This window comes from Gopherus evgoodei, chromosome 17 (assembly GCF_007399415.2).
Source record: "Gopherus evgoodei ecotype Sinaloan lineage chromosome 17, rGopEvg1_v1.p, whole genome shotgun sequence".
Classification (NCBI taxonomy): domain Eukaryota; kingdom Metazoa; phylum Chordata; order Testudines; family Testudinidae; genus Gopherus; species Gopherus evgoodei.
The window spans coordinates 19,360,922-19,378,292 of NC_044338.1; the positions used below are offsets into that span (position 1 = coordinate 19,360,922).

The following is a 17,371-nucleotide window of genomic DNA, read 5'->3' on the forward strand; positions in this document are numbered from 1 at the left end:
AGAGATGATAGCACATAGGACTAACTGGGCAATGGTTTTCCCATCACACAAGAATTCTGAGATGTTTGAAAAATGTTTCTGTCCTGGAGCAGGATGAAAAGTCAAAGTCTTGAAAATTTTCTGAACCAAACATTTTCCTGTTTGGGTTAATCCAAATGTTTCCTTTGGATTTTCAACCTGCTTTTCTTTCTTCTCACCTTTCCTTAGTCTGAAGTCGTTTTGCCTCAAAATACTGAAACTTTCCTGTTCAAAAAAGTTGGATTTTTTTCTGCAAAAGAATTTTGCAATGAAAGATTTAAACTAACCCTGGTTCATGAACAGTTTTAAAAAAATCGGCATTTTTTGGAAAACAATTCCCTGACCAGCTCTAGTGGCCCCCCAGTGGGAGCCTGGGGTGGAAGCATGAAGGGGAATCTCCAAGCAAGGCTCTGCCTTTGGAATTCAGGGTGGGATTCTGACATTCCTCCCCGTAACTCTGAGGGTGTAGATACAGTTTGGTAGGACCTAGAGCCCCCAACTCCCACACCCTGAATGGCATTCCCTGCCTGCAGGCGTTTACAGTCTACATATGCAAGACTCACAAAGGGACAAACTGAGACAAAGAGCAAGGGTCTGTGACTTACCAAAGGCTACACAGCAGGGTTGTGGCAGGAACAGAACTCGCATCTCTTTACACCTAGTCCAGTTCTTGCTGTGCTAAACCCTGCTGTCTCCCTTGGTCCAAAATGGGTCAGGCTCCTCGCTCATATACATCAGTCTGTGACACGGTGCTAGGTGGATATAATGGATGTCACTAGGTTGTAACTAACCCTTGCACGGCAAAGTCCTGAAACAGTTCTGTTCTGGATGGGTAACTTATCCCCTGCCTTGCCCACCCCCCCATGGCACTCAGGGTGAACCCTTTCCCTTACACAGGGGAGCACAGGCAGTCACCCCCTGAAGTCAATGGGACTAGATGGGTGAATAAGGGCTCCCCAGGGCCAGTGTGGGGTTCACAGCCTGGGCCTGAGAAGAGGCCTGTGCCCAGTACATACTCGACTCTCTGCAACATCTTATGTTGGGTAAGGACTGGCTACTCACCAGGGCAGGAGGAAGGGAGCCAGGCGCTGGAGCAGCAGCTGCGTTCTCTGATGCACACAGCCCCCCAAGCTGGAGCATGAAATGAATTCCACAGAAAGGGCAGCACCAGTTCTGGAAGACGAGCGCCCCCCTTAGCCTGCCACGCTGAGGGTGATCAGATGCTACCACTGCCAGTCGTGTGGCTTGAGGTCATGTAACTATGACTCCTGTGAGCTCCGCTGAGCTGAGCTGAGCCTGGAGTGAGGCTATGCAGAGACTCCTCTGCCATGCTGGAGCGTGCTGCTGTTCTTCAGGGGCGACTTGCCACGGAGTCACCACGCCCAGGTGTCGCTGGAATTGGCTCGTCCCACCGGGAGCAGCTCAGAATGAACAGGGTTCTGTAAAGCACCCCTGTGGGATTGGCTGCACAGCTGGGCTGCTAACGGATCTTTGAACTGCACTTGAAAACAGATGCGCCATCCATAACTCTTCAACGGGGCCTGTCTTGCATCCGGGTGCTCTCCTGGCGGCTGCGTTCCCAGAGATTTGCTGAGGGATCAGCACCCTGCAGCTGGCTGCTTTGCTAGCAAACAGCAGAGGTGAACTTTGTTCAGTGGAGGCTTGTTGGGCATTGTGTAGCTCCGGGAAGTGGGGGATGCCCCCTGGCACCTTCCACGGGCCAATACAGTCCCAAGCAGCCAGGGATTCTACGCGGAAGCAGCAGCTCCTCTGCTGTGCCAATGTACAGTAAGAGCTGGTAGGTTTCTCTGGATTGCATCAATCCCACAGATCTAGTGTCCCCTGACACTCCCTTTTCTTCCCCCACCTCATCGTACCTGTTTAACTGCCTCCGCCCTCCCCAATAATTTATACAGTTGTGCTCAAAAAATAAATTAAATGAAATAAAGTGTAAGGACCTGTGACAGGCTTGAGCAACATAAATAGAAACAATCCACCCCCACCCTTCCTTGTGTCCAGGAGCTTTGTTCATAGAAGGCCCCTCTCCTCTCCCCCACCCTTCAGGAGGGTCAGGTCCAAGGTCTCTGTTAAGTACTTTGTTCCCTTGCTCCATACCCCCCTCCCCCACCCTGGCATTTGTTTGTAGAAATGAGAAGATCCCCCTCTACCCCCCAAAAAAATTCATGATGCCTTGGAGTCCGCCCTGCCCCTGGTGATGAGCAACAGCAGGGTTGTATTTGCCCAGGCACGGGCACTGGCTCGGGGTAACGTCAGCCTGGTCCCCTCCTCCACTGTCCGGCCCCCGCCTTCGTCCAGCACCACAACGGGGGCTGGGCGCTGTCTGCGTCCCACGCGGTCTCCTCGAGGGCCAGCTGTGCAGCTGCTACTGTTGGCCCTGGCCGCCCTGCTCAGATGTTTCTGCTCCTGGGCTGGAGGGTCTCACCTGGCGGCTCCTTCTCCCTCCTCGAGGAGGTGGTGAGGATGTGCTGGAAGGGGCCGGCGTGGGAAGGGTGGGCCAGAGGCGGGTGCAGGGTGGGGGAGAGAGGGGGGCACGCCTGCTGCTGGCTCAGAATCCAGCGCTCTCCGAGCTGCTGTGGCTGTTGTAGCTGGGGCTGGGGCTGGGGGTGCGCGAGCGGCTCTGGGGGCTGCGAGTCCGGCTCCGGCTGGTACTGTAGCTGTCGTAGCTCCGGCTGTAGCTCCGGCTGCAGGAGTAGCTGCTCAGGGAGCTGGAAGAGGAAGGGCTGGGTCTGTAGTAGGGGATTGGGCGCTTGCGGGCACTGCAAAGGAAAGGGAAACTGAGTCAGGGCCAGGCAAGCCAGCAAGTTGGATTTGGTTCTGGGCTTTGGCTTGAGCACAGAGGGAGAAGCTAGGGTGTGTGTGTGCTCTAGTTTAGAGCCAGCTGTGCCTCACGTTAACCCCGCAAACAAGGGGCAAGTTTAGATTCAGATCTGGAGCTGAATGTCCAGGCTCTATCAGCCAGCCTCAAGGCCAGCTGTGGACCAGAACCAGACCTCTGCTCAACGTAGCAGTTTCATGGCATGTTTCCAGAGCGGCAGGACGGGCAGTCAGTGCTGCTGCTAGGGGACAAGAGGCCCTGGCTCACACCTGCGCATTGCAGAGGCATGAGCTGCCTGCTGTGTTAATGTTCTCTGGGGCATCGCCTCCCCAAACCCCACTCTCAGCCCCCCGGCTGCCCCCACAGTGCCCAAGCCGTGACCCGGGGGTGTTAGTCCTGGATTAGGCGGCTAGGATAGAGCAGGAAAAAAGTTAATTGTAGCGTGTGGTTTATTTCCCCAACACCAAAGAGTTAAAGCTGCTGAAAAACAGAAGTTAGGGATTAGTGAGAGCTAGGGCAGGCCAGGGCTGGGGGGTCTGGGAGCCTGCGAGTGGAAGGGCTGAACGTCTGCTAATTGGGGGGGGGGGACACAGAACAAACCTGCCCTTGGGTTCTCCCCAGCCCAAAGGGGAGGGTCAGCTGGTAAAGTCTCCCCCTGCTTGGGGCAGAGGGCCAGGGCCAGGGCCGGCACCGTGAGGGGGGAAGAAACAAAGCAGCAGCTAAGAACTGAGGGAAAGGAGAAGTGAGGCCGGAGTGCAGGCTGCGGAGGATTGGATCTCTTGCCCCCACAGCTCCCTAGTACCTTTTGTGGGCCCCATAGATTCCATGGGGGAGGCTTGGGGGCTGTGATCTGCTAACCTTCCCCCATGGAGCCTAAGGCCTCCAAATCCTCCCCCTGGGGCCTCCAAACCCTCCCCCCGGGCCCCTTGCCCGCCAGACACTGCTAGGATGCTGTCTCATGGACTTTCATTTCCTTCCCCATAGGCCTCCAGGTGCTTTCGCTGGGGGGGTCCCCCAAACCTGCTCCAAAGGCCCTCACCCCACCCCACTTCCTCATCCCCATGAGCCTTAAGCCCTTCCTCAGCTGGCCACTCCACAGTACAGTCCCCATTCAGCCCAGTTCATGCTCAGCGCTTTTTTCTCGGCTCAGCCCCATTCACAAACGCGCCACCCCCCCGCCAGACTCAGAGGGCAGCTCTGGCGGGAGGGGGTCAGGGCGTTAGCCCCTCACGCCCCCAGCTGCAGGGCTCTGGGCAGCTGGTGAAGGCAGGGAGCCAGGATGCTGGCCCCGGCCGCCCCTCGGTCAGAAGTCACAGTCCGTTCCCCCCTGACCCCGGCATTCGCAGGCTCAGGCCAGTGGGGCTGGGGCTACCAGCAGGCAGTGAACAGGTGAGGAAGGCGTGAATGTCACCAATCACCCCCAGCAGCGGCCGGCTGCACCCCGGGAACACCGCCCGCCACGGTGAGTGGTGTTAGTGGGAGCGACAGCGCGAGACAGACGGCACAGACGCGGCTTAGCGCTGAAGGCCTCACACTGTGAATTCAGGGAGACACGGGGAGGGGGGTCCTGGGCACCATGGTAGCCAGGCCCGCGGCGATGCTCTCCGAGAGGAACCTTGAGATGGGCTGGAAAAGGAGAGGTTGGCATCAATAATGGAGAGGGAGGAACAGGTCAGACAAACACCCAGGGCACAGATGCAAAAAAAGGACGTGCCAGGCGCCTGCTGAATTGTCCTGCAGGCTGGGGAGGGCTTGGTGCTCCTTTGCAAGCAAAAGGCCCTGAGCCGGCATCCTGTGTTTCTAGCTTAGGTATGTACGTGGCTGCCCCACTCCTGCAGTATGTGGGCACCTCGCCAGCTTTGCAGCACTGCTGTGAGGCAGGGCCAGGCTTTTATTCCCCATTTTTACAGAAGGGAAACTGAGGCACAGATGGGCAACATGACTTGCCCCAGGTCCCACAGCAAACCTGGGGCACAGTGGGAACTGAGTGCAAGGCTCCCACATCCTAGGCTCACGCGCTAATCCTTGGACCATCCTCCCACTACCTATTTGGGCCAAATGCCCCATTTCTGCCTCTATCCACCTCCCAGCCTAGCCATCCCCCCAAAAATCATGTGATTTTTTTTAAGCCAATCACCCGAATGTGACTACAGTAAATGTTAGGGGCTGTTTAGCTTGCTGTCTGCATTTTTTCCCCCTAGCACAAGGGCTGGGAGCTCCCTTTTCTTAAAAAAAAATAAAAGCTGAGATTCTCTGTAATCACAGGACTCCAGCAATTGGGGCTTTAAGAGAACCACCAAGCACTGCGAGACTGGTAATAAAATCATGTGGCTAGGCAAGGCTGCACCTGGGCTGGACTGCACTAACACCAGGGGGACCCCCACCCAGGTCCTTGTGTGACAAGCCTTTCCAGCCCGTGGGAGGCAGGGAAGGGACACAGCAGGGCCTCTGTCCAGGGTGATTTGGAGGACCAGGACTGAGCATCAAAATAGGACTGTGGGCCCAATTCTGCATTTCCCTGTGACAATGCCCATGGCCTCCCCAGGGAATGCAGGAAGTGCAAGCCAGCAGCAAGCTTGCCTCGTTATTATAAACCCTATAAATGCGCGTCTAGGTGACTTGTGGGGTGCTGGGGTGGTATGTTGCAACAAGATCCCCAAAGCCTCCCTCTGACTCTGGAAATGCAGGTCCTGGTGAGGTTGGAAGCTGAGCTGCAGCGGTTTGAAACTGGCCGAGGTCTTACATCGGGGACTCTCTGCCTATCCCATCCAATGGACGTCACTGTAACTGAGAGACAGTGCCTGATGGCCGGGTCCCCGCCTTGCCCTCTGGAGCTGGTGCCATGGTACCATGGCATTGCTCTCTCATTCATGGAAAGGAAAGCTGCCATTGGCACCACCCCACCCATACACCCTCCAGTGGCTGAGGCCAGTACAGCCCAGAGCGCCAGTGCAGACGGGATCACAGGACACTGGAGCATCCCACAATCCCAGGGAACTGAAAATACAGCACTTATTTATGGGGGCTACATCCATTCTTGTCAATTGGGTCACACACACTGAGAACTCAACCCACCTGGCAAACTTCCAGTACCTCCCCTTCATGGAGGGAAAAACCATTAGAGCTGAAAGGCAGCTTCGAGAGACGATGGCATAATTACACTTGGGGTTAGGGGATGGGCAGACCCCAGGTGAGCTCTGTACAGTACTGGGTCACTAAGCCAGGGCAGTAACACGGATTAGACACACACATCACAGGCGCAGCAAAGCAAGTTACTGCTCTGTTACCAATGGTGTCACCTTGCAACATGGCTTCTCTTTTGCAGTAACGATTTGCCTGACCTGCAAACCCCCACCTGCGTAATTTCGAGCAGCCCCGCAACATTACCTGGGTGCGTCGCTCTTGGCACGGCTAGGGCCTGGGTACCCGTGATGGCCTGTGCTGCTCTAAAGATATGGGTCCAAGTGTTCTGCTAGTGCAAACAGGTGAAAACTCCTTCCACTTCAGTGGTGTTTTGCCTATTTACATCAGCAGGGAATCTGGCCCATAATAAGGCAGGACTGCACTACTCGAACGTAGCAAAGCCGGGTCAGTAACACCAGCACGTGTTTCGGTGGCTTCATGTACAGAAATCCCCAGAAAGTTTTAGCTGAGGGGTTCTCAAACTTTTGTGCAGGTGACTCCTTTCACACTGAGTGCGACCACTCCCAATCCATTAACACCATTATAAATGCTGGAGGCAAAGCAGGGTTTGGGGTGGAGGCTGACAGCTCGCGACCCCACCCCCAGGTAATAACCTCATGACACCCTGAGGGGTCCCGACCCCCAGTTTGAGAACCCCTGCTCCATCTCATTGCACTGGTACTAATTTTCCTCTCCGCCTCTTAAGCCTTGAATCTAATTGTCATGGGCAAGTTAGTTTTACAATTCTTATCACATGGCCTAAGGCCTGTTTTCCATAAATCCAGCTGTTCAAATATTAAGGCCCAGTATCTCACAATTGACAATAGCTAGAAACAAACAGGTTAGAAAAGCCAAATCTCAGTTTGCGGTTTAAGTTTCTAGCTCTGAACAAGGTTCTAGACTTTCAAACTGGGTCTGGTCTCAGACTAAATATTGCCCACACAGGAATTTAGGGCTGGGATCCATTTAATTTCAAAGAGGGAGAGATTCTGCATTTACAGCTCGAGAGAGAAACAGATCTGGGGCAGGATTTTTTGCTTTACAATATAAATAAAATGTTATTTATTTACTTATTTTGAAGAAGCGCAGAAGCTTGTAATGTTGGTATCTATCTGTTCCCATAAACACTCATCTATCTAGCAATCATGGGGCCACGGTTTGCCACAGAGGCCTTGTCTAGACTAGGATTGGAACAGTGCTAGCTAACACATGTTAACAGCCTAGTGTAGACAAGGCAGTGTACCTTTAACACCTGGGACATTAATTGAATTAACTCCCTTTTTGCTGACCAGCTGCAGCAACCTGGGCTCTGTCTTTGCAGAGGAGCAATGGGCATTTTTGGGACCGACACTGGGGGTTTGAGGCTACCAGTGAATGAGTAAAACCCCTGAGCTGAGCCAGAGCCGGACCCCCCTGGGCTGAGCCCCTGTACCGAGACAGCTACCTTGTAATTCTCCTGGGCTCCATGAAGCTGGGAGAGTCACGCCTCCTCTTCCTGATAGGGGAATAGCTTCTGGAGCGGCGCCTGGCCCGGGCAGGATCCGTGTCACTGTGCCTTGTTCGGGGCTCGTTGTCTCTCTCTCTGGAGCCAAAGCACACATGTTAGCTGGGTCTGCATGTACCGTGGTGTGTGTGCCTGGCTGCTCCAGGCCTATCCATATGCCCTGTGTGAGCTGTGCCTGTGAGAGTCCATATTTACTAGGTGGGTCGTGTGGGAATGGAGCCCAGGACCTGTGGAGTTAAAAACACAAGCCTCTACTGGTTGAGCTGAAGGAACAGCGTTGGTACTTTGGAGGCAGTAGCCGACTCATACACCCCTTGCCTTGTCTAGCTACTAGGGTGAGATGAAGAACCACACCATGTTAGCACAGGTTACAGCCGTGACCACACATGGCTTCCCTGGGTAATATAGAAGTTGGTGCTGGAACAGGTCTTATTCAGTCCTATCTAGTGCACCTCACAGGGGCAAGTGCAGGACTTTGCTTTGCTTTAACTGTCCCATGAGATGGGGCTTCCATGGCTTGTCCATCTACCCCCAGACATGTGGGAAGGCTGGCTGCAATGGGGCTATCCCTGGGGACCATGCCGAAGCCTCAGCTAGTGTAGAATGGGGCAGCATCTCTATGGAGCTGGTCACCCCCAGGCTGGCCTGGTTGCCCTCAAATCTCCAGGTGCAATTCATCACCCCCTTCCTGACCCACTAAGCCCTGTGTGGTTTGGGTGCTGACCCTCTTAGAGATGCTGGTATCTCTCTCCCTGTCACAGAATCACAGACTATCAGGTTGGAAGGGACCTCAGGAAGTATCTAGTCCAACCCCCTGCTCAAAGCAGGACCAACCCCCAGACAGCTTTTTGCCCCAGATCCCTAAATGGTCCCCTCAAGGATTGAACTCACAACCCTGGGTTTAGCAGGCCAATGCTCAAACCACTAAGCTCATCCGGGAGGCTGGAGCCGATTACCCCTTGAAGAGCATGTACAGCGAAGGGAAAAGGTGTTCCCAGTGAAGGATGTGGTTTCCTTCACCTTGGTCTGACAGAGATTGTTGCCCTTCTGGGACATTTATTTACTCAGGCCTCTCCTGATTGGATGGGTTGGTGTGTAAGGCCCATGTCTCCATGGGTATAGATCTGTCCCCGTGTGTGCTGCTGTCCCTGTGCATGTGTGAACACTGTGTGCATATCCGTGCCCCAGCGTCTGCCAGCATCCTGACCTATGTCTGTGCCCAGGCACCGCCTCCCACCCCGTGATCCTGTCTGTGGGGCTCGCGTGCTGCTAGGGCCTTACCTGCTTGAGTTTTTTTTCTGCGATGGAGACTGGCTCCGGCTCCGTGCTGCTCTTTTCTCCCGGGATCGCGACCGGGATTTGGAAGGGGAGCTGCTGGAGCTCCAGGAGCTGCTACGGGACAGGCTCTTCCTTCTCTCGGAGTTGTGCCTGGAGTGCTTGACTGGGGACTGGGAGCAGCTGTTTGGCCTGCCCCGGTGGTGTCTGTCCTTCACCCTGCAAGACCATTGGATCAGACAGCCAGTCACTATCTCAGTCTCACCCCGTCACCTGCTGGCGTCCACCATGTTTCCAAGGAGACAGGAACACTCCACCCCACTTCCAGTTAAACCTCTTAAGAACAATGTGGTGTGGGCATTCAGGAGCAACAACAGTTAGGGCCTGATTTTCAGAAGTGCTGGGCACCCATAATGCCACATAACATCAGCGGGCCCCTTAAGTGCTCTGAAAATCAGGCCATGAACATTCAGTGACCCCACACAGCTGTGTCAATTAGGGTGCCCATCAATTACTAATGTAGGGCTAATCATAATTCTACTCTTCAGTAGAATGGCTGCTTCTGCTGCCAAGGCACTCCGTATTCTGTACATAATTAACCTATGGAACTCACTGCCACAAGATAATACTTAGGCCAAGTTTAGCAGGATGCCAAAAAGTCTGGGATAGTCATATGACTAATAGGGACTTCAACAGTTCCACTAGATGCAACAAATATTTGTGAAAGGGATACAAATCCTCATGCTTCAGGGCATATGCCAACCACTTACTTTCAGGGGTCAGGAAGAAACTTCCCCAAGGAGCAGATTATTCCACTATTGTCCACTAAGGGGTTTCTAGCACCTTCTTCTGAAGCATCTGGCATGAGCCACTGTGAGGACACAGGACTGATACAGCCTAGTGATACCTGTCTTCCTACTATTGGGAAACAGAGGCTACAGTGATTTTGGGTTGCCATGTATAGTGTCTGATCCTGATTCTCAGGGGATTGCCATGCGCTCCACAAGACGACCAGAAGAGAATCAACTGGAAGCAGCTTTTCTCCTCTGGGCGCGTTTCCCTGCAAAACCTGGAACGTGCACACCTGAAATCTGCACCTCTAGGCCCTTTTCATTTCCAATCTATCAACAGGGCAGATGAGGGTCCCGCTCACTGGGCCACTGAATCCTGTGCCATGAAAGCTGCTATCCAGCATACATTTCCCCTTCCTTAATGCTCCCAAACAGCTGGAGCCATCCGTGGTGCGAATGCCCTTTGGAGCTGGGTAGCCTGCGCTCACATCTCCCCTTTAGCAGCTCCTCTGCCTAGCGAGAGGATCCCTGCAACCCAGTCCCTCCAGCGTGAGGATCATTTCCAGCACTCTTCTCTGTGCTGTTCCCATCCAGTCAGTCAAACTTTGCCCCATGATCACACCACCACTATCAGAAGGGGCCCTGTTAGCTCCAAGGCCTCTGCTTAATGGGTCTATCTACCCATCCCATGGCATCTCCACCTCTCGCACGCTTTAATGTCTTTACCCAGCTCCTGCATGGCTGGGCAGGGCTATGAGCCCCATTGGACAGGCAGGGAACTGTGGCCCGGAAAGGCAATGAGACACCCAGGGGAGTGCAGGGAGTTTATGGTGGGGCAGGGACTTGAAACCAGCTTTCCGGGGTGAAACACCAGTCAACCTCGCTGGTAGAGGATCAAGCCCTGCAGGCAGCGACCGGGCTCTGAGCTCTCCGGGGCCCCTCCCTTCATGGCCCCGACTCTTACTTTTTCAAGTGCGCCCCGTGGTTCTTCTCCGCCCCCCGCGCCGCCGGGTACGGGTGCGAGCAGGCCGACCCCTCCGAATCACTGCTGTAGTCGGTGTGGCTGAGCGAGTGGGGCGACTCCTTCTGGGCCGAGGCCTGGCCCTTGCTCCTCCCCTTGTGTCTGTGCAGTGACGCGGACCGGGAGCAGCGGCGGTACTTGTCCCCTCTAGAGCATCGACCTCCCTTCTCCGGTGACACCGACTGGAGGCTTCTGGGGCCACGCCTGCCACCCTTGGAACGGGGGGAGGGCAGCTCGGTCTTGACGTGCCCCCTGGGAGAAGGGGACGCGGAATCCAGCCTCTGATGGGAAGAAAGAAACGGGTGGGGAGGAAAGAAGAGAAGAAAGAAGGGGAGAGAGGTCTTTAAAGAGAAACCCCAAGGCAGAAGTGCAATTCACAACGTCAACGCACATTGCATAAGGCAGGCTACACAGAACTCTACTCTGAATCTGCCCTCCTGCTCAGCCTTTCGACCTCAACAATGCAGCTCATGCAAATCTCCGCATGCAAAACACAAAAGAAATCCAGAAATCAAAAACTGGGAGAAGGGAGGGAGACGTCAAAGAAAAAACCATCTCAAACAGAGTTAAAAAAACCCCAAAATAAACTGTGTGTAAATACCCAACAAACTAAAACAATAAAATAAGAGCGAGGTTGGAGGGGGGAAATAAATTGGACGCAATGAGGAAAAACCAAACCGAACCGGGATGTTGAAGGAAGTGGGCCTGAGGGGCAGGGATGCAGTGGAGGGTCTTACAGATGGTATTTGGGTTGAAACAAAGCAAGGGGTGAGGCAGACAGCACAGAAAGATGGCGAGGGGTGGGGCCGGGAGGTCACGGGGGTGGGGAGAAGGCAGGGGCGGGGAAAACAAAGTATAAAAAACAAAAAGAAGGAAGAGAAACATTAAAGAAAAAAAAAGAAAAGAAAACTCCACATCATTACTGAAATAAACGAATGGTTCTGAACTCTTCCTGGGAAACTGCTTTTAGCTGTGGCTGCACAGCCCTGCTGAGTTCCGATCAGCGCTCTATATGGACTCCTGCTTTCTGCTGCCTTTTTTTTTTCCTTTTTGTTAAATTCTGATTATTTGTTTTTTAAGTCCCTCTTGGTTAACATCCACTTACCAAAAAAGTGGCATTTCCTCCTTTAGTAGGTAAGGTATGAAGAGAAGGGAAAAGCGGGGCAATATAAGTGCATCATTAGATTCACAAAAATGCAAGAGAGAACGAGAGAGAGAGAGAGAGAGAGAAAAGAGAAATAAAACGAAACAACTCACTTCTCCTAGGCCTCGGAAACATCAACCATGTGAGAAACCAACTCTAGCTGGATTTGCATTTGCATCAGCCCTGCTTTGTTTGGGTAAGCAAGTTCAGCGTAGGAGCACCTCTTTTTGGTTGGCTGGATGGCTTTGACTTAAAAAAAAATCAAGTTCAAAGCCTTTAGTGTCTGCATATTTCAGCTAGCGCTCTGCTACGTACGCCTCCAGCAGCATCGTGTCGGCCTGCCAGATCAGCAAAGGCCTGGAAGGAATTCTCAAGGACATGGGCAATGAAATCCCATGGTGTGGATGGGAGCGGGGCAGTAGGGAAGTGGTACCAGCAAGCGGTTTTTTTCCAGTGGTAATATTCCAGAATCTAACCAGTGGCCCAAAAGAGGCCTATGAGAAAGCAGCACAATTGTACATTGACTCTTCACTACGATATGGTATAAGCCTGCGTGTTGGCTTGAATCCCGTCTTGCACGGAATTACTGTGGCTTGATATGAAATAGACACACACAGATTTGCACATGAAGAACTAACTTCCAGGGCCTCGCAGTACATCTGCAAAGCGAAGGGGGGGAAACGGGGCACTTTCTCCCCTGATTTTAAAGGAGTGCAAGTAGGAGAAAATGCCGCTGACGCTGCCTGGAACCGTGGGTGTGGCAGTTTCATGCCGTTCCGACTGGGTCAAGACACCCCCTGGTGATTGACCTGTGCTGCCCAGTGGTGGCTGACAGCTCAGCTAACCTATGACAACAGACAGTGTGATCAGCCTAGTGCACCCTGCTAAATAAAGTGAATCAACAAACGGTGTCTGTTGTTGTGCTGCCAGGCTGTTCATGGCCACCCTGCCCGAGGGGTTCGCTTGCCTAGAAAGCTCAAGTGATACTGTATAAACATTAGCCAAGTCATACCCCTTTGGGGGAGCTCAGCATTATTGGCCCCGTTCCACAGATGGGAAAACTGAGGTACAGAGCGGTTCTGCTCACTCCCCTAGACCACACTTGAGTGGCTGACTCTTGGGTTTCTATTTTACCCTGTGCCCGTTTGTACAACCTATAGAAGCGTCCAATATGCTGACAATGGAAGCTTAGCAATGGTTCTTTCTAATTATTGTCAGTGTAAACCGTCCCAGGAATCACACAGATATATACTATTTTACGTCACACAAATTTTGTATGTTTCACTAGCATGCGTCTTGACCCCACCCCAAATAGAAGTTATAGAACCAAGGGCTGATACTGCTTCAAGGGGAACAATAGCAAACCATGGGCCGTTGAAGTCAAGAGAAAGGCTCCCACGGACTTCAGGGGGGTTCGGCTCAGGCTGTATGAGGCTGAGTATCTCCAGAACGCCTGCAACCCGTTACAGCCTGGTTCCGATGAGCAGCCAGATGCCATTGAAAAGAGTTTGAGCTAATAAGCTGGGGCAAAAAAGGGGGTCCTAAGTCTATCCTTAACTCTGCCCCACTCTCATGCCTTTCACCTTAACTGGGTTTTCACGTCCCTGTTGCAATACTGCTCTCTACCAAGTCACACCTGCTAACACAATTGTTTTAGTCACATGTTCTCACCAGTGCTGCTTGCCACATGTCCTTACAGTTCAGGCTGCTGTTTAGCCTTCGCTTCGCTGGAGGCAGGGCTAGAGGGTGGACGAGAATAACAGCTCCATTCCCCTGGCTGGATTCAGACCTGCACTAACCCAAGCTGCCCGTGCGACTTAATTCTGATCTGGACCACCGCCTGGGACCCCCAACAGTGCTGCCCATGCATCTCATGTTGGACCTGGATTAGCCCCCTGCTATTCCAGCCCTGGGACTCCACACAGTCTACCAACAGACACAGTATCGTGCACGACAGCAATCCTAGTTTGGGATAAGCAGAGATTGCCAGCTGCAGCGAACAGATTTGAGGCAGTTGCTGGCTAGGGATTAAACCGAGAGTGAAGTTCATTGCCAGGTGGGGCAGGACCCAGCCCTAGCTCCCCCATGGGGAAGACTGCGGCATCCCCCTAACCAATGCTGACAGTGCTCTTCGGCCGCTTCAAACGGAAACTGGGTTGGCCTCAGTGGTACCTGGTAGGCTGCCAGCTCTGGAGACTGACGTACTCTCTTTACGCACAGATCAGACAAAGCCACACAAGTGTCTCCCACCCCAACTCGGGGTCGCCGCACTGCTAGGGAGACATTGTGTCCTACAGGTTGGTCTGTGCTGGACCGGCCAGTGCGGGGGGCTTAGTGACGGGAGTTTACTGACATGGATTCCAGTGCAGGTGGCGCTGACCTGAGACCACTGGAATTCACAGCGGGAAAATGCTCTCTGCCCGTTGGAAACCCGGGGGCCTCAATCTAACTTTAGGCTCCTAAATCCAAGTGGCCTCCTATTCAGAGCTGCCCACAGTCCCTGGGGGCGATGCCCAGTCAGTGAGCTTTGTGAGTGCACAGCACCTTGGAAAACCGGCCTCTGGCTGCCCAGATTCAGGAAATGATTTCTACGATATGCCAAGGGGGGGTCAAGGTGCCCAACCCAGGGCCTTGACGCCCAACTCCTGTTGAATTCCAATGAGATTTGGGCAACTGCCTAGCTCCCTGGGGCTCCTCTGAAAGACCCAGCCTGGATGCTTAAGGTTAGGCTCCTACATTCGTAGTTAGGCACGAGTGCTCTGATTTTGAAGACTGCTTGAGCAGCGGCCAGCGCATTCAATGGGTAGAGGACTGGTCCCATACGTGATGATGAGGTCTCAGTGTGAACGAGTCCAATGGCTTGCAATGGGGAACTCAATTTTGCCTGTGAACCCTCCCTCTCCTGGTCTCTCTTGCAGTATCAGGGGCACAGACCTGAGCTTTGAGTTCTGCATCCAGACAGGCCTTTTCTCTCAGTGTCCTTTGCTGCCTTCTGGCCCAGCTCAGCTGACACTAGGGATAGGGAGGGTTACATCGGCTTGGCTGGCTTTCCCTGGACGACTGACTGGTAGCAACGCACTGAACACTCCAGGGGAAGGAACACCAGGCCGTTAGACATTTCAAACCCAGAACATCTGCAAACCGGGCCCAATCACCCAGCGACACGCCCTTGACTCACAGCATGAGCATTTCCACGCTCATCTCCTGGCCCAAGGACACCCACTTCTCTCCCGGCGCAGATTCTCCTGCCCAGGGGCTTTGTAACAGCCCCACCCCCATGATTTATCCTCCCTCAGTCTCACAGTCCAGGGATGCTTTGTTCCTGCATTCCCACCTTGTGTCTGCATCTGAGGATTCCCCCTGTGCTCCACATCATGGGGTCCCTGACCTTCTCTCACATCCTGGGGGGGTCCCTGTACGAGGATTTTCCCTGGCATCTCAGCACCTTCAGACAAAATGAACAGTATTAACAGCCACAGCGAATCAAAGCTGCAAGCAATGGCCCTGAACTAAGCGACTGACAATGGCACACGAGTGGCTAGCGTCGAGCCCTGTAACAATCCCCTCGGCTGCACTGGGGAAGCACACGGTCATTATCATTGCTGTATCGCTCGGACGTTTCAGCGACCCTGTCATGCACAGATGGAAAAGGCCTGCAATTCTTACAGGCCCGAGCCCCATTTCACACGTATTCAGCCTGGAACTAAGGCCTACATTTTTGGCAGTGACGGTAATTAACCGATGGAACAATTTCCCAAGGGCCCTGGTGGATTCTCCATCACTGACCATTTTTAAATCCAGACGGGAATGTTTTCTAACAGCTCTACTCTAGGAATTATTTTGGGGCAGGTGTTAAATCCAGGCTACGTGAACACAATGGTCCTTCTGGCCTTAGCAGCTATGAATCTATACCCCCATCACAACCACCACCAACTGCCCCCCGACGGGAGAGGCGCTTAGCTACCGGTGAACATAGCACATTCAAAGTGGAGAGCTCTGCTCTAGTTACCTAGTTCAGACCAGGAGGTCAGTTTTTATGGTTAGGCTCTTGAGTTAGATCACCAGCTTCCACATCTGGGTGGCAAAATCAGCAGGTAGGCCCGGATTTCCAAAGGTGTTTAGGAGTCGCTCTACTCAGCATCCCTGGGCCTAAGTGATTTGGGAGCCTGAGACCCAGATTTTTAAAGGGTGCCTAATTCCCTCCTAAGCCAGTTAGGTGTTGCACTGTTGAGAGGTGCACTGCCTAAACGCCTGTCAAAAGCTGGAGCCTTTGACGATCTGGGCCGTAGCTCTGTGCTATAGATTTAGCTCTGATCCGAGGACCCGAAGGCTCCATCCTCTCTCCATTCAAGTCAATGACAAAGCTCTTGTTGATTTCAATGAGCTTTGGATCAGACCCCAACCGCCCAGCGGGGTGACTTGATTAAGATGCCTGTGTACCATAACAGGACTGTGCCTCAGTGGGTTGGAATCAGGGCAATTTCTGCATGTGCTGCCTGGCTTTCAGGGACTCACGCGGGGAGGGTTTAGACGGGCCATAGGCAGCAGCAGGGGAGATTGCTAGAATGTACAGCAGCTGCATTGCTCGAGGTTTCCAGCTGAATTTTGTCTGGGACATCACAGCTCAATGCCACGGGTATGCTGGTGGCATCCCCGGCGACTGTGATGAGAGATGTGACCCAGGCAGGACCAAGAAGCTGCATTTTAAAAAGGAGGTGCTTAAAGTTCCTTGCAAGCAAATGGGTAATTGGCAGGGATGGGAAGCGGAGTCTGGGGAAAGCTCATGAGCGTTAGCGAAGCTCGGGGGAAGATACGCAGGTTGGCACTGAAAGTCACCCCTAGCTTTAAAATGTACCTGGATGTGGCAGGGCTCCTTTAATTAGGTGCCATGGGGACTAACTCCCCCAGGTTGGGCGGACAGGATCCACTGATTCAGGCTACCATGTACATACATCAAAATTACATCCAGTGCCCAGGAATTGGGCGGGAGGACACCGCCCGCTTCATTTCCCTTCCTAGCAGGCTCTCCCATGGTTCTGCAGTGGTGAGACTGAGCATCTCTCAGCCTTTGGCCAGTCACACTCTTGTAACGCTGAAAACGCCACGCGCTAATTTCGGTTCTTTTAACCCTTTACCAATACAGGACAGAGAGAAACAGCAGATCTGCTTGTTGAACTAAAGCTGCCCTCCAGACCTACCCATCTCTGTCTAGATCGGTTTCTTCTCTCTCTCTACTAGCACCAGGAGGGAACCATCCTAAAATACTTTGTCAGGAATAAAAGCAAAATTGACCAACACTGTAACATTCAACCAGAGAAACTCAAGGGCAACAGGGAGCAGGCTCCATTTGTGAGGATGGTTATTATTTTAAATCGACAATGCTTTAGCGGGCTGGAATACTCCTCCTCAGGCTTGGAACCCAGGCTGGCAGATGCCTATTCCTAGTAGGAGTGGTTTCTAGCAGGCGGTGGGCTACTTACAGCGGTAAGCACGGTGGGTGAAAGTCACCCTTGTGCATCCACGCAGCCCAAGGCCTGCACATGCATTATGCCCCCTTAAGCTCTGATTATAAGGCCCGGTGCTGCTCCTGTGAATTTCG

General features: G+C 53.2%; 1 protein-coding gene across 1 annotated transcript in view; it reads right to left on the minus strand.

Annotated features, from left to right (window-relative positions):
* Positions 1-2,213: 2,213 nt before the first annotated feature.
* Positions 2,214-17,371, minus strand: part of SRRM3 (serine/arginine repetitive matrix 3) — a 163,641-nt gene continuing 148,483 nt past the window's right edge. The window contains exons 13-16 of the mRNA XM_030536617.1: positions 10,572-10,909; positions 8,823-9,035; positions 7,482-7,619; positions 2,214-2,795 (exon numbers count right to left, since the gene is read on the minus strand). Coding sequence (XP_030392477.1) covers positions 2,585-2,795; positions 7,482-7,619; positions 8,823-9,035; positions 10,572-10,909 — 900 coding nt within the window. The 3' untranslated portion in view covers positions 2,214-2,584. The remainder of the gene's footprint in view (positions 2,796-7,481; positions 7,620-8,822; positions 9,036-10,571; positions 10,910-17,371) is intronic.